At 50.3% G+C, this 14,827-nt stretch overlaps 1 protein-coding gene across 3 annotated transcripts in view; it reads left to right on the top strand.

The window, feature by feature from the left end:
- LOC119962866 (melatonin receptor type 1A) overlaps positions 1-12,442 on the top strand; it is a 123,417-nt gene extending 110,975 nt beyond the window's left edge. For 2 of the 3 annotated variants that reach the window (XM_038791065.1, XM_038791064.1), the window contains exon 2: positions 10,670-12,442. In XM_038791065.1, coding sequence (XP_038646993.1) covers positions 10,670-11,538 — 869 coding nt within the window. In that variant the 3' untranslated portion in view covers positions 11,539-12,442. Of the gene's footprint in view, positions 1-538; positions 820-10,669 lie in introns of those variants that run through there. The other variant, XM_038791067.1, reaches the window with a different exon arrangement.
- Positions 12,443-14,827: the final 2,385 nt, after the last annotated feature.

Raw genomic sequence — 14,827 nt, 5'->3', positions numbered from 1 at the left:
CCCTATTTAAGCCCACACCTCCACCCTATCCCCGTAACCCCACCTAACTTTTTTGGGCACTAAGGGGCAATTTATCATGGCCAATCCACCTGACCTGCACATCTTTGGACTGTGGGAGGAAACCGGAGCAACCAAAGGAAACCCACGCAGACACGGGAAGAACGTGCAGACACCGCACAGACAGTGACCCAAGCCGGTAATCGAACCTGGGGCCCTGGATCTATCATTTATTCTGTAGTGTAGTGTGTTCGACCACAGTTTGCCGATGAATTCATATGTACCTCATGTTGACCCTGAATGTTAGAGTATAGGTTAGATATTGCAAATTGTTTTATCTTTCTGATCTTGTAAAGTTTATTTTGTTTGTTCCAAACACCACCTGGGGCTGGATTCTCCGCTATCGGAATTCTCCGTTACGCTGGCAGCGCACATCATGCCTGGGGATTTCCCGACGGTGTGGGGCTGCCTACAATGGGAAACCCCGCTGCCGGCGGGGGCACCGCACCAGAAAACTGGTGCGACGGGATGGAGAATCCTGCTCGTGGAATTGTGTGGCTTTATTCACTTATGATGTGGAGATGCCGGCGTTGGACCTGAGGAAGAAGCAGTGCTGCGAAAGCTAATGCTTGAAACAAACATGTTGGACTTTAACCTGGTGTTGTAAGTCTTCTTACTTTATTCACTTAGTAAGCATCCTGAAACTCAAACTTTATCGACATTAAACAAAACATTATTGGTCCCTAACTGGAACTCCGCCGGTGACCTGGGGTCTGGTTAAGGATGCTAACACATCAATCAACATCATGGCGCAGATATCAGGTCAGTACCACTTTGCTGTTTGTGGGAACATGGACACAAATCTGCTGCTATGTTACCTACATTACAACTGTGATTAAACTTGGAAAAAGTGCTTCATTGGCTGTAAAATGCAGTAGGATGTCCTGAGATTGCAAAAGCTGTTGCAAAAATCCAAGTATACTGTGCTTTTTGTGTTCACGATGGAACAGCAGTTTCCAAAAGTAGATGAAACTGAAATCTGATACACCTTTCACTATGAAGATCAAATAGAAGTCTACCAGCTTTGATTATCTTCCTTAGATAATTCGTTAGAGTGTGAGCATATATAAAATAGGAGCAGGAGTAAGCCATTCATTAAGCTCCTTTGCCACTCGATAAGATCACCTCATCTCTGCCTCATTGTATGATCTCCATTTCTCTTGATTCTCTTGGTGTCGAGAGAGTTACTGAGCAGGGCTGCAGCTTGTCAGCCCTACAAGTGTCCATCACGGACCAGGCAATTCCTGCACCGTGTTTTGTGTGTTCAGCTGGTGTTCCACGCAGCGCCAGTGCTCGGCCCTCACCGGTAGTGGAATCGGTGCAGGTTTGGCGCCGATTTTTCTGACGTGGAACTCCACAGATCCTCCGTTAGCACTTAGACTCAGGAACGCAGAATCCAGCCCACAGCCTTCACCATTCACAACACTGGGCATCTGGGAGCTGCATTCTCTGATTCTGGGGTTATGTCCCTATGCCAGCATTGGAACTGTGGCATTTTACACCAGAGGAAAATGGCGTAAAACAACCACCAATTCCCCGTTTTGCTGGGGGCTAGCAGGAAGGCAGCATAGAGCACCCGGGTCTCGCTACCGATACGGGCCGGAGAATTGCTGGGTCCGTGGCCATGCTCGTGCCGTGCAACATGGCGGCGGCTGCTCACAGACCCAGCCCATGAAATAGTCCCTCCCTTCGGCCGGCTCGCACGGCCTGGACCACCCCCCCACACTGCCCCCAGCCCTTGATGAAGTTCCCCCACCCCCGCCCGCGGATCGGCTCTCACCCGACTGTGATGGCGCTGGACTGAGTCCGCAGCCACCATGCCGAGTTCCCGACGGATGAGTGAGAGGCCCACGTCGACGGGAACTCGGCCAGTCGGGAGCGGACCTCAGGCAATGTCCTGAGGCCATCGATATGTGGCAGAGTACTCTGTCCTTTGGACGGAGAATAATGGATAAACAGAGGGTGGGGAAACAGATAACATGGGTGAGAGGAAAATAAAGGTTGGGAAATTGAGTACACCTCCACATTGCAAGAAGAAATTCAAACACCCCTCTTTAAGACCCTCAAGTAACACAAGTGCCTGTCAGGTTTTACTGAGGGATATATTCAGAGATCACATCAGGAGATGATCCGACTGTCATCTGACTTACATTTTAGACAACTCCAAGCAATGCTCACTGATGCGACCGTCAATCCACACCAGACGGAGAGTTGAAGTGAACTGTCAGCTAGAACTGTGCCTGCCTGCGATTTCTCTGCACTGAGAGCCGCCTGCAGGACAGCAGCTCTATATACCTCCCCCAAGGGGGCGGAGCCTGGGGTGGAGCCCACAAGGGCACCAACCGGATACAAAGTGGTCCATAGGTGGAGCCCACAAGGGCAACAACATGGTACAATGCAATACAGTGATGAATGGCTGTCATAATACATTCACCACATTCACCCCCCTGTTAAAAAGTTGAAGTCCAGTGGGGGTGAAGTGGTTCACAGGTTGAGTCTGTCCGGCACCCTGATGATGCACTGTGATCGCCTGAGTTCTTGTTTCACTGTGGCCACGGGTGTTGAACTCGTTGGTGCGGGCACGGGTGTGGACTCCGGGAGCGTGTCTTCTAGAGCTTCATCCCTGTAGGTCGGCGATGGGGGAAGGGGATATGGTAGGGGGCGGGTGGAGGTCATGTAGGGGCGGGGGCGCTGTTCGGTGTAGGCTGGGAGGGGGGTAGGTGATGTAGCCATCTAAAATGGACACCAGTATACAAAATGGAGAACTGCAAAGACTGCAGGGAAAAACGGACATAGTCCAGGACAAACAGCTTGCAGAAGCTTTCAATAGTGAGACACTCGTAAAAACCGGTTTCCCCACAGCTGCAGAGTCCAGGCAGCGATGTTAATGGGAAAACGATCTGCATACTAATGAGGTGATACCGGGACAGTCCCAGATACAATAGATACATTTACGTATTGATTGATACTTTTCTATAGCTACCCAGCCAGGATGGCGCCAGAGAAACCAGAACAATGAGCCCTAGGAACTGCCCCCGCCATCGAGAAACGACCCCAGGATAGGGGGGTTCGAATCATGTCGATTGGGAAAGACCCAATCGATCCCCAGCAGGTGAGAGAGCCCGCCCCAAGGGGCACGGACCTCTGGGGACCTATAAAAAGAATGTCCCGCACATGGTTCTGCCTGTTGCATCCTGACTCCGGCCTCCAACTCCAGCCTCAAGATCCTGTCTTTCATCACCGGCCGTTGAGCAACAGCCATCTATCAGTAAGTGCCAAAACGACGATCGCTACGTGACCCAGGCATTGCTTGTACTCTTGCCGACTATTAGCGAACAGAAGGTGCAGACCAGAAAGGAACGAAGGCCTTGTCCCCTGACCTTGCTTGTTCCTACTTAGATAAGTATTAGTATTTTAGCGTGTGCATGAGTCTTTATTATAATTGCTATAATAAACATTAATTGTTTTGGACTTACTAATCGGTGTATGACTTTATTGACTTGAACTTGACCTTAGCACTTGTGACGGTGTCTCTTACGGCACCTGGCGACTCCAGAGCATAGAAATAAGAAACAGAGCCAAACGAGTGTTAAGCACACTGCCTCTATTGGAGGAGTGTTAAACACACTAACTTAGAACGACCAACAGTGATGGTTGCAGGGAATCCTGCGGATGCCAGGTCCCAGAGGGAGACTGTATCTTGTCAGCCACCGTGGTGGGCCACTTAGGCATGCTTTGGGTTGGCGTGAAGGAGCTGGACCCTCTCGATCAGGGGGTCGGACCTATGGCTCCTCATGTGTTTTCGGAGGAGTACGGGCCCCGGTGTCGTTAGCCAGGCTGGAAGCGAGACCCCAAGGTAGATTTCCTAGGGAAAACAAATAGGCGGTCATGAGGGGTCTCGTTCGTGGCTGTGCAAAAAAAGTGACCTAATGGAGTGGAGCGCGTCGGGGAGGACCTCCTGCCAGTGGGAAAATAGGAGATTCCTAGCCCATAGGGCCAGGACGATGGCCTTCCATACTGTCACGTTCTCCCTCTCCATCTGTCCGTTTCCCTGGGGGTTGTAAACTTGTAGTCCTGCTCGAGGCGATGCCCTTACCGAGCAGGTACTGGCGCAGTTCGTCGCTCATAAACGAGGAGCCCCGGTCACTGTGGACGTAAGTGGGGAAACCGAACAAGGTGAAGATACTATGAAGGGCCTTAATGACAGTGGCCGCGGTCATGTTGGGGCAAAGGATTGCAAAGGGGAAGTGGGAGTACTCGTCAACGACGTTAAGAAAATACACGTTGCGGTTGGTAGAGGGGAGAGGCCCTTTGAAGTCGATACAGGCGCTCAAAGGCCGGGATGCCTTCACCAGGTGGGCCTTATCTGGCCGATAGAAGTGCGGCTTACGCTCTGCGCAGTTTTGGCAGTCCCTGGTCATTGCCCTGACCTCGGTGGAGTAGGGCAGGTTGCGGGCCTTGATGTATGGAGAAGCCAGATGACCCCAGGGTGTCAGAGGTCGTTGTGGATGGCCCGGAGTCGGTCATCTTGCGCGCTGGTGCATGTGCCATGGGACAGGGCACCCGGGGGCTCATTGAGCGTCCCAGGACGATACACAAAATTGTAATTATAGGTGGATAGTTCGATCCTCCACCTCAAGATTTTATCGTTCTTGATCTGCCTCGCTGTGTGTTGTCGAACATGAAGGCTACCGACCGTTGGTCGGTGACGAGGGTAAACCTCCTACCAGCGAGGTAGTGCCTCCAGTGCCATACAGCTTCCACAATGGCTTGAGCTTCTTTTTCGACTGAGGAGTGTCAAATCTCGGAGGCGTTAAGGTTCCGGAGAAAAAGGCTACGGGCCTGCCTGCCTGATTAAGGGTAGCGGCGAGGGCGACCTCTGACACATCGCTCTCCACCTGGAAAGGGATGGACTCGTCCACCGCGCACGACGCGGCTTTGGCAATATCTGCCTTGATGCGGCTGAAGGCCTGGCGGGCCTCAGCCGCCAGTGGGAAGATGGTAGCTTTGATTAGTGGGCGGGCTTTGTCCGCATAGTGGGGACCCACTGGGCATAATAGGAAAAGAACCCGAGGCATCTTTTCAGGGCCTTAGGGCAGTGGGGGAGGGGGAGTTGCAGGAGGGGGCGCATACAGTCGGGGTCAGGCCCTAGGACACCGTCTAGTCGGGTTGTGCGGAAAGCGCATTTCTCCTTGCTATAAGTGAGGTTGAGGGCTTGGGCGGTTTGGAGAAACTTCTGGAGGTTGGCGTCGTAGTCCTGCTGGTTGTGGCTGCAGATAGTGACGTTGTCCAAGTACGGAAATGTGGCCCGCAGCCTGTACTGGTCCACCATTCGGTCCATCGTTCTTTGGAAGACCGCGACCCCGTTGGTGACGCCAAAGGGGACCCGGAGGAAGTGGAAGAGGCAGCCGTCTGCCTCAAAGGCCATGTAGTTGCGATCATCCGGGCGGATTGGGAGCTGGTGGTATGCAGACTTCAGATCCACCGTGGAGAACACCCGGTAGTGCGCGATCTGATTATCCATGTCTGCTATGCAGGGAAGGGGGTACTCATCAAGATGCGTGTACCAGTTTATGGTTTGGCTGTTGTCTACAACCATCCGGTTCTTTTCCCCAGTCCGGACGACCACCACCTGGGCTCTCCAGGGGCTATTACTGGCCTCGATGATCCCCTCCCGCAAGAGTCGCTGGTCGTTGGACTTAATAAAAGTCCTGTCCTGGATACTGTACCGCCTGCTCCTGGTGGCGACGGGTTTACAGTCGGCGGTGAGATTTGCAAAGAGCGGGGGAGGGTCGACCTTCAAGGTCGCGAGGCTACAAATGGTGAGAGGGGATAGGGGCCCGCCAAACTTTGGGGTCAGGCTCCTGAGGTTGCACTGGAAGTCCAGTCCCAACAGAAAAGGAGCACAGAGATCGGGGAGTACATATAGTTTAAAGTTTGTGTATTCAACGCCCTGTATCGCGAGGTTTGTGACAGAGGGCGATCCAGAAGTGAGGGGGATTGTTTGAAGTGCGGGGGAGATTTGGAGAGAACAGCGCGTGTCTGGGTGTACGAAGCTCTCCGTGCTCCCGGAGTCAAACAGGCAAGGCATTTCGTGTCCATTGACCCGGACGGTCATCATGGAGTTCCGGTGGTGCTTTGGGCATGACTGGACAAGGGTGACTGCACCGAGTTGCGGGTAGCCGGCGTGGCCAGGTGGTGGTGTGGTCCCAAGATGGCGGTCCCAAGATGGCGGTCAGTCGCAAGTGTCGGGCGGTGATGAAGATGGTGGCCAAGATGGCGGCCCCCATGAGTCGCACATGGCGGGCCGCATGGGAGACGGCGGCCAAGATGGCGGCCCCTGTGAGTAGCACGTGTTGTGTAAAGTCAGAGATGGCTGCCCCCACGGACAACACGAGGCAGGTGACGTGTCCGAAGAGGCGGAGCTGGCAGGCACGCAGCCACACTGAGGGGCCTGCGGACCTGTGAGTTTGAGAGTCCGGCCTGTGATTTGGAGGACTTGGACCTGGCCAGGCAAACTTTGGCAAAGTGTCTTTCTTGCCGCAGTCACTACAGTTCACGTTCCGAGCCGGGCAGCGCTGCCTGGGGTGCTGGTGCTGGCCTCAGAAATAGCAGGGTAGCCCCACCCCCCCCCCCCCACCCCGGGTTGGGCGGGCAGCCGCATGGCACAGGCGGGGGGGGAAAGCGTTGAGGCTCTGAAACGCTACTTCTAGGGAGGTGGCTAGTTTTACCGTTTCTTCTAGGCCGAGGGCGCCCTTTTCGAGCAGGCGCTGTCTAACGTAGGAGGACCGGACTCCAGCCACATAGGCATCCTGGATGGCGAGTGTTGTGAGGCTGTGACGGCCTTGTAGTTGCAGATTCGCACGAGTACTTTCAGGCCGCGTAGGTACTCCACCAGCTACTCCCTGGGGTGTTGGCAGTGAGGAGATGCCGCGCGTACACTTCATTCACCGGCCTTACGTATTGCTGTTTCAGGATCGCGACCGCGTCTGCGTATGTGGTCGCTTCCTCGATTTGCACGGAGATTCGATGGCTCACCCGGGCATGGAGGAGGCTCAGCTTCTGTTCGTCGGTGACGGAGGGCGAGGAGGAGGTGACGAGGTAGGCCCCGAAACATCGGAGCCAATGTGAATAAATCCCTTTGCCCTCCGCAGCCTGTGGGTCAAGTTGCAGTAGGTCAGGTTTGAGGGCTGCTTCCCGCGATGTTGTAGCAGATTAAATTGATGCGACTATCAATTCACACGAGACGGAGAGTTGAAGTGAACAGTGGCTTTAATTGGCTAGAACTGTTCCTGCCAGCGACTGCTCTGCACTGAGAGCCACCTGCTCTATATACCTCCCCTCAAGGGGGCAGAGCCAGGGGCGCAGCCCACAAGGGCACCAACATGATACAAAGTGGTGTAATACAATACAATGGTCCATAGGTGGAGCCCACAAAGGCAGCAACATAGTACAATGCAATACAGTGGTGAATGGCTGTCAAAATACATCCACCACACTCACAAAAATACAGAATGTTCAGCCCCAAAGTTGACAACTTGATCAGATTGGAGAGTTCAGAGAACCAAGGCTAATGGCTAAATCTCAGTTGTTTATTGCACACATGGCAGCCTACCCTTGCCCCTTTGTCTGCCTGTCATTGTTCTGTAATCCATTTCACTGAAATGCTTCAAATTTTTAAAGACCCAACAGAGTAGATGCTGAGAGGTTGCTTCCCAAGGCTGGAGAGTCTAAGACTAGGCAGCATAGATTCAGGATACTAGATCGGCCATTCAGGAATGAGGTGGAGATAAATTCCTTCACTCGGAATTATCTACCTCAGCAGGCTATGAGAGCTCAATCAGTAAGTATATTCAAGGCTGAGATAGATTTTTGAACACTAAGCCATTCAAGAGGTATGGAAGAACAGTGGAGTTGACATAGCAATTCGGCCAATCACATTGTACCTACTTATTATGTTCCAATAATAATAGACCAGCTAATCAGGAGTGAAATCATAGATCATAGAATTTACAGTGCAGAAGGAGGCCATTCAGCCCATCGAGTCTGCACCGGCTCCTGGAAAGAGCACCCTACCAAGGTTAACACCTCACCCTATCCCCATAACCCGGTAACCCCACCCAACACTAAGGGCAATTTTGGACACTAAGGGCAATTTATCATGGCCAATCCACCTAACCTGTACATCTTTGGACTGTGGGAGGAAACCGGAGCACCCGGAGGAAACCCCGCACACACAGGGAGGATGTGCAGACTCCGCACAGACAGTGACCTAGGCCGGAATCGAACCTGGGACTCTGGAGCTGTTAACCAGAATGCCGTTAGGCGGAATTCTCCGTTGGTGGCCAAAATCGTGGAGGCCGAGGTTCACGCCGGCCTCGGGGCCCGCTCCCCGCACCTAATTCACCCCCACCCAGGGGGCTAGGAGCGGGCCTCCGTCTTTCCCGGCCGCGACCTCGTCGTGCCGGAAATGACGTGCAAAACGGCGCGTTTGTGAGGTCATCCGCGCATGTGCCGGTTGCCAGTTCCAACCCCCGCATGCGCGGATGACTTCATCGCTCAGACGGTACGAACTGCGCATGCGCGGTGGCCGTCTTTCTCCTCAGCCGCCCGGCAAGACGTGGCGGCTTGATCTTGCCGGGCGGCGGAGGGGAAAGAGTGCGTCCGTTTTGGACGCTGGCCCGACGATCGCTGGGCACCGATCGCGGGCCTGTCCCCTCCCGAGCACAGTCGTGGTGCTCCCATGCCAATCGGGCCCCTAGATGCCCCAAACGGGCATCTAGTACCCGTTTCACGAATGCAGCGACCAGGTGTGGTTGCTGCTGTGGTGAAACAGGCGTGAAGGGCCGGCCGCTCGGCCCATCGGGCTCGGAGAATCGCCGTGAAAAACGGCGAGCGGCGATTTTTCCGAGCAGGGGGAGAATCGCTGGGGGCGCCAGGGGGACGTAAAAAATGTCGGGAGGCCCTCCCGTGATTCTCCCACACCACGTGGGGAGCGGAGAATTCCGCCCATTATCTTTTGTACCAAAAACAGGCTATGTGGAACTGTGCCTCCCCAGCCAGAACAAAACAATATGAATAACGGTCCAGTTGAAATTTCAAGGCTGACATTGAATGATTTCATTCTCTCAACCTATCAGAAAATATGAAGCAAAAGCGGAAAATTGAATGATGAGGTACACGTCAACCATTATCAGATTGAAAGACTGAACAGGCCAGGTTGGGTAGTTGGCCTGATTTTCTCAGAACTCCTGTTCAGGGGCGGCATTCTCCACTACCTGGCGTGACTGAGGGTCCCGGAGTAGGGGAGTGGCGCCAACCACTCGGGGGTCGGGCCTCCCCAGGGCACTGGCCCGGAGTCTGAGCGGGGGGCCCCGATCGCGGGCCAGGCCACCGTGGGGGCACCCCCCGGGGTTTGATCACCCCCCGCCCCGCCCCCAGGACCCTGGGGCCCGCTCGGGCCGCTGATTCAGCCGTTCCAGAGGTGGTTCAAACCTCGGCGGCGGGAGAGGCCTCCCAGCGGCGGGACTTCGGCCCATCCGGGCCGGAGAATCACCGCAGGGGCCTCGCTGATCGGAGTGGCGAGATTCCTGCCGCCGCCACTTCCCGGGTGGCGGCAAATCTCTGCCACGGCGGGGGCGGGATTTTCGGCGGCCCCAGGCGATTCTCCGACCCTGCTGGGGGTCGGAGAATTTCGCCCCATGTATTGTATGCTGTTGCAAGTAGTTCTGCCCTGAAATCCAAGGACCTTTCCGTCAGTTGTCAGGAAACTGCAAACTGGGTCCGAAGTCCCGCCGCTGGGAGGCCTCTCCCGCCGCCGAGGTTTGAACCTCCTCTGGAACGGCAGGATCAGCGGCGCGAGCGGGCCCCGGGGTCCTGGGGGGGGAGCGGGGGGGGCGATCGAACCCCGGGGGGTGCCCCCACGGTGGCCTGGCCCGCGATCAGGTCCCTCCGCTCAGACTCCGGGCCAGTGCCCTGGGTGCACTATTTTCCTCCGCGGCCGCCACGGCCTCCGCCATGGCGGAAGCGGAAGAGAACCCCACATCGCGCATGCGCCGACCGGCGAAAGCCTTTCGGCCAGCCCCGCTGCCGGGGGCGCCGGTTTTATGCGCCAGTCTTCTGGTGCTAACCGCTCCAGCCGGGGCGAGGCCTGACCCCTGAGTGGTTGGCGCCACTCCACTACTCCGGGACCCTCCGTCATGCCGGGTAGGGGAGAATCCCGCCCCTGGAAACTGGGCACCAAAATCCTTTTTTTAATCAATTCATTTTTTTCTGTTTATTCCGGTTTTATGGTGTAATGTAATTCACAATTAATGTTTTAGATGAATTTTTGCAAGTAGTACCTGATTTGTGCAATTATAAATATATAATTATTGTGTATTATGCATTTTCTCCTTATTATGTATTTTCTTTTCATGTACTTAATGATCTGTTGAGCTGCTCGCACAAAAATACTCTACCTCGGTACACATGACAATCAACAAAATCCAAAACCAAATCTAAATAATTGTTTGCCTTGTAAATTAATATTATTTTATGGATCTATATATACATGTATATATATCTATATTTATATATAATTATCTCTTTTTCTCTTTCCTTGCTTAAACAGGAAATATATTTGTTGTCAGCCTGGCCATTGCAGACCTAATAGTAGCGATCTATCCATACCCAATGGTCTTGACATCTATATTCCACAACGGCTGGAACCTGGGCTACATGCATTGTCAAATCAGTGGTTTCCTGATGGGGCTGAGTGTGATCGGATCAATTTTCAATATCACTGGCATTGCCATCAATCGGTATTGTTACATCTGTCACAGTCTGAAGTACGACAAGCTCTACAGTGACAAGAACTCCCTGTGCTTTGTAATCCTCATCTGGACCCTGACGTTTACAGCAATCGTTCCAAATCTGTTTGTGGGATCTTTGCAATATGACCCGAGAGTTTACTCTTGTACATTTGTGCAATCTGTAAGCTCTGCCTACACTGTCTCGGTGGTGTTTTTTCATTTTATCCTCCCCATTGCCATTGTCACCTTTTGCTACTTGAGAATATGGGTCCTTGTCATCCAGGTCAGAAGACGTGTGAAGCCAGACATGAAACTCAAGCTGAAACCTCACGACTTGCGGAACTTTGTGACAATGTTTGTGGTCTTTGTGCTCTTTGCTGTGTGTTGGGCGCCCCTTAATTTTATTGGTCTTGCTGTGGCTGTCAACCCAGACGCAATTGCCCCAAGGATCCCAGAATGGCTATTTGTAGCCAGTTACTTCATGGCATATTTCAACAGCTGCCTTAACGCAATTATCTACGGACTACTGAATCAGAATTTCAGGAGAGAGTACAAGAGAATTATAATCTCTCTGTGCACCGCACGGATTTTCTTTCAAGAGAGCTCTAATGATGTGCCTGACAGAAATAAGAGTAAACCTTCTCCTTTAATGACTAACAATAATCAAGTGAAGGTAGATTCTGTCTGAATGGTTTATGCATTCACTCCACGTGCCAGTTAATGAAGCTTGAACAAAAAGCATATTATATAGAATCGATGGAAAGCATAATATGTAGTCAAAAATTGTTAAACCTATCTTTGCATTTATTACATACGTTATTTTACAGAGAACAGAGGGAACACTACAATTCAATTATACATCAATGATTGATACTCAAGAGAGCAGTAGATTTCATTTGATTATATTCATAGCCACACTGAAATAAATATGGAAAAATAATGTTTATTTTTAAATAATTGATAAATTCTGTCGTAATAGAAATGGGAAGAGGAAACTTCATGACTAAAAATACATTTTTGAGCCTAACTACGTTTAACTTAGTTTTAAAACATCTGTGAATTGAAGTATGCCTGACAGGGTATGTGAGATTGGAGACTATATTGAGCTGAAATCATATTTTGACTGCCATATATATTCCATAGTTTTATAAAAATGATATTTGCAAAGTAAGCTTAAAGGATATTTGAAAATAAGAATGGCGGAAGTGTTGTAAATAATACAGATTTTGAAATGCACAATCAAAATCAAACCTATATTTTTAAAGGAAATCACACGAGAAAGTGATTGAAGAAAACATTTTAGCATGTTTACCAATTTAACTTCTACTGAATTGAAAAATGACCAATATGCAGTATCTTTGAAGAATCATTAAAAAGTGAATTGCCAAGCATGTAGTGAGAATTCTACATTAACTTGGATAAGATGCATGCAGTCCTTATATACAAAGATGAATATATTTTTACCAACAGTGCTTTTACAGTGTTTGATATGATAGTTTTGGCTTCAATGTAATGTTAAAGCTATATGAAATGTTATGTAATGTAACTGATTTTGAAAGTCAAGAATGCATAAATGTGAATGGCTAACAGACCAACATATTTTCTATATAGTAATCGTGGTAAAAGTAATCAATTATGAGGTTAATTAAATTGCTACTTGATCAATTGGCAGGCTCATGACCATAGTGTGCCAGATTGGCACATTACTCTTTGGGATCTAAATTGGCTCAGGGATTGCAATGTGTGATTAACTTGTACCAGCAGGCCAGCTTCATGCTGTCTGTTCATTTGAATGACCTCTGCATCCAGCGAGCACTAATACATTGCTATTTGGCTGGACTCATGAATAGGGGGCCATTATCACGAGTAGCTGGCATGACTTAAAGGTGGTGTGTAATGCTTAAAGCTAGCCAGGAACTCTGAAAAAGTGGGTGTATTGTGGCTGGAACAGAAGTTGATCTGAGAAGGAATGAGGAATGGCACAACAGGGAAGAGAGTGGGCTTCAAAGTTTTCAAATGCCATCATGGAGATCATGGTGGAGGAGTTAGAGAGGGGGAGATGTCCTATATGTACACAGGGAAGGAGACCCTCCAGATACTGTTTCCATGCTGTAAACCTCTATGACATAGTCAAAATGCAGCGGATAGCTATGGGAGGTGAATGATAAGATTCAAATCACATGGACTTGAGTACAGTGCTGCAGGAAATTCAAAGACCGCATAGATCTGATCAAGATCAGTGAATGTGGCTTAAGATCCCTGTCCTATCAACTGCAACTGCAGCCTCGGCCACTGCTCAAATCACCACACCCTCATCATTCACTTACCAGTAATCTCTATCAATCTGGTCTCATATTTAGCATTCATAATTTCTCATCTCACCCTTGAGCACTAAGCATTGCAGCAATCCTCAAGCCCATGTTTCACAGGTTATGCATATTGTCAGCTATTCAACCATGATAGGCACTTTTTAAATTTGTTCATGAGACAGGGGGAGGTGGCATACAGGTAATATCATTGGCTAGCACTGGACCAGGCTAATACTCTGGGGGCACAGCTTCAATCCCTATCATGGCAGCTGGCGGAATTTAAATTCAATTAATAAATCAAGAATTAAAAGCTAATCTCAGTAATGGTGATGATGAAAACATTGATAATTGTCATAATATCTCATCTGGTTCAATAATGCCCTTTCGGGAATGAAATCTGTTATCCTTACCTGGTCTGGCCTACATGTGACTCCAGACCCAGAGTGATGTGGTTAGCTCTTGAATGTCTTCTGAAATAGCCTAGCAAGCAATTGCGATAGAAAAGTCAAATAGGAATGAATTTGGAAGGACCACCTGGCATTGATTTGGGCATCTGAAGTGACATTGGCAAAGCCAGTCCTTTTGACCCTGCAAAGCCCTCCCTGCTAACATCTGGGAGTTGTGCTAAAATTGAGAGAGATATCCCATAGACTCTCCAAGTCATAATCTGAAATAGTCATACTCATGGAATCATACCTTGCCGATAATGTCCTAGACACCACCATAACCAGCACCATGAAAGATGATGGCACAGTGATATAAAGTCAGAGGGAATTTCTCTGAGAGCCCTCAACATTGTCTCTGGGCCGCATGACGTCTCGTGGCATCAGACCAAAGATGGGCAAGGAAATCTCTGTTGATACTATCTATCCCTCCGCCCCCACCCTTACCCCCACCTCAACACACATGCACGGCCACCACCCAAGAACTAAAGAATGAGTACTGTTTCATGTTGAACATCACTTGGATAAAGTGGCAAGGCCACCACTGAGCTGGCTGACTCCAAAAGGACACAGCTGCTAAAATGGGACTTCAGTAGATGATGAAGGAGCCAACTAGAGGAAAAAATCTACTTGATCTAATCTTCACCATCCTCCATGTCACAGATGCATCTGTCCATGACAGTTTTCATAGGAGTGACCACTGCACAGTGGACAAAAGAGCTGAACTCAAGAGGTGAGGTGAGAGTGACTGCCCTGAACATGAAGGCAACATTTCGCCGAGTATGGAATCAAGGAGCCCAAGCAAAATTGGAGTCAATGGGAATCAGAGGAAAAACTGTCCACTGGTTTGAGTCATCCCTTGCACAAAGGAGATTGGTTGTGGTGGTTGGAGGTCAATTATCTCAGTTTCAGGATATCACTGTGGGAGTTCCTCAAGGTTAGTATCCTATATCCAATTATCTTCAGCTGCTTGATCAAAGAACTTCCCTTCATCATGTAATCAGAAGTGGGGATGATCACTGACGATTACACAAATTTCAGCACCATTCATGACTCTTCAGGTATTGAAATAGTCCTTGCCCATATGCTGCAAGACTTGGAAAATATTGAAGCTTGGGTTGCTAAATGTCAAGTAACAGTCGTTCTGCACTGTCAGTGGCATTGTAAGACCATAAGACCAAGACATAGGTGCAGAATTAGGCCACTCGGCCCATCGTGCCTGCTC

The sequence above is a fragment of the Scyliorhinus canicula genome, chromosome 3 (assembly GCF_902713615.1).
Source record: "Scyliorhinus canicula chromosome 3, sScyCan1.1, whole genome shotgun sequence".
In the NCBI taxonomy this organism is placed as follows: domain Eukaryota; kingdom Metazoa; phylum Chordata; class Chondrichthyes; order Carcharhiniformes; family Scyliorhinidae; genus Scyliorhinus; species Scyliorhinus canicula.
This window is presented reverse-complemented; position numbering and strand designations above follow the sequence as displayed.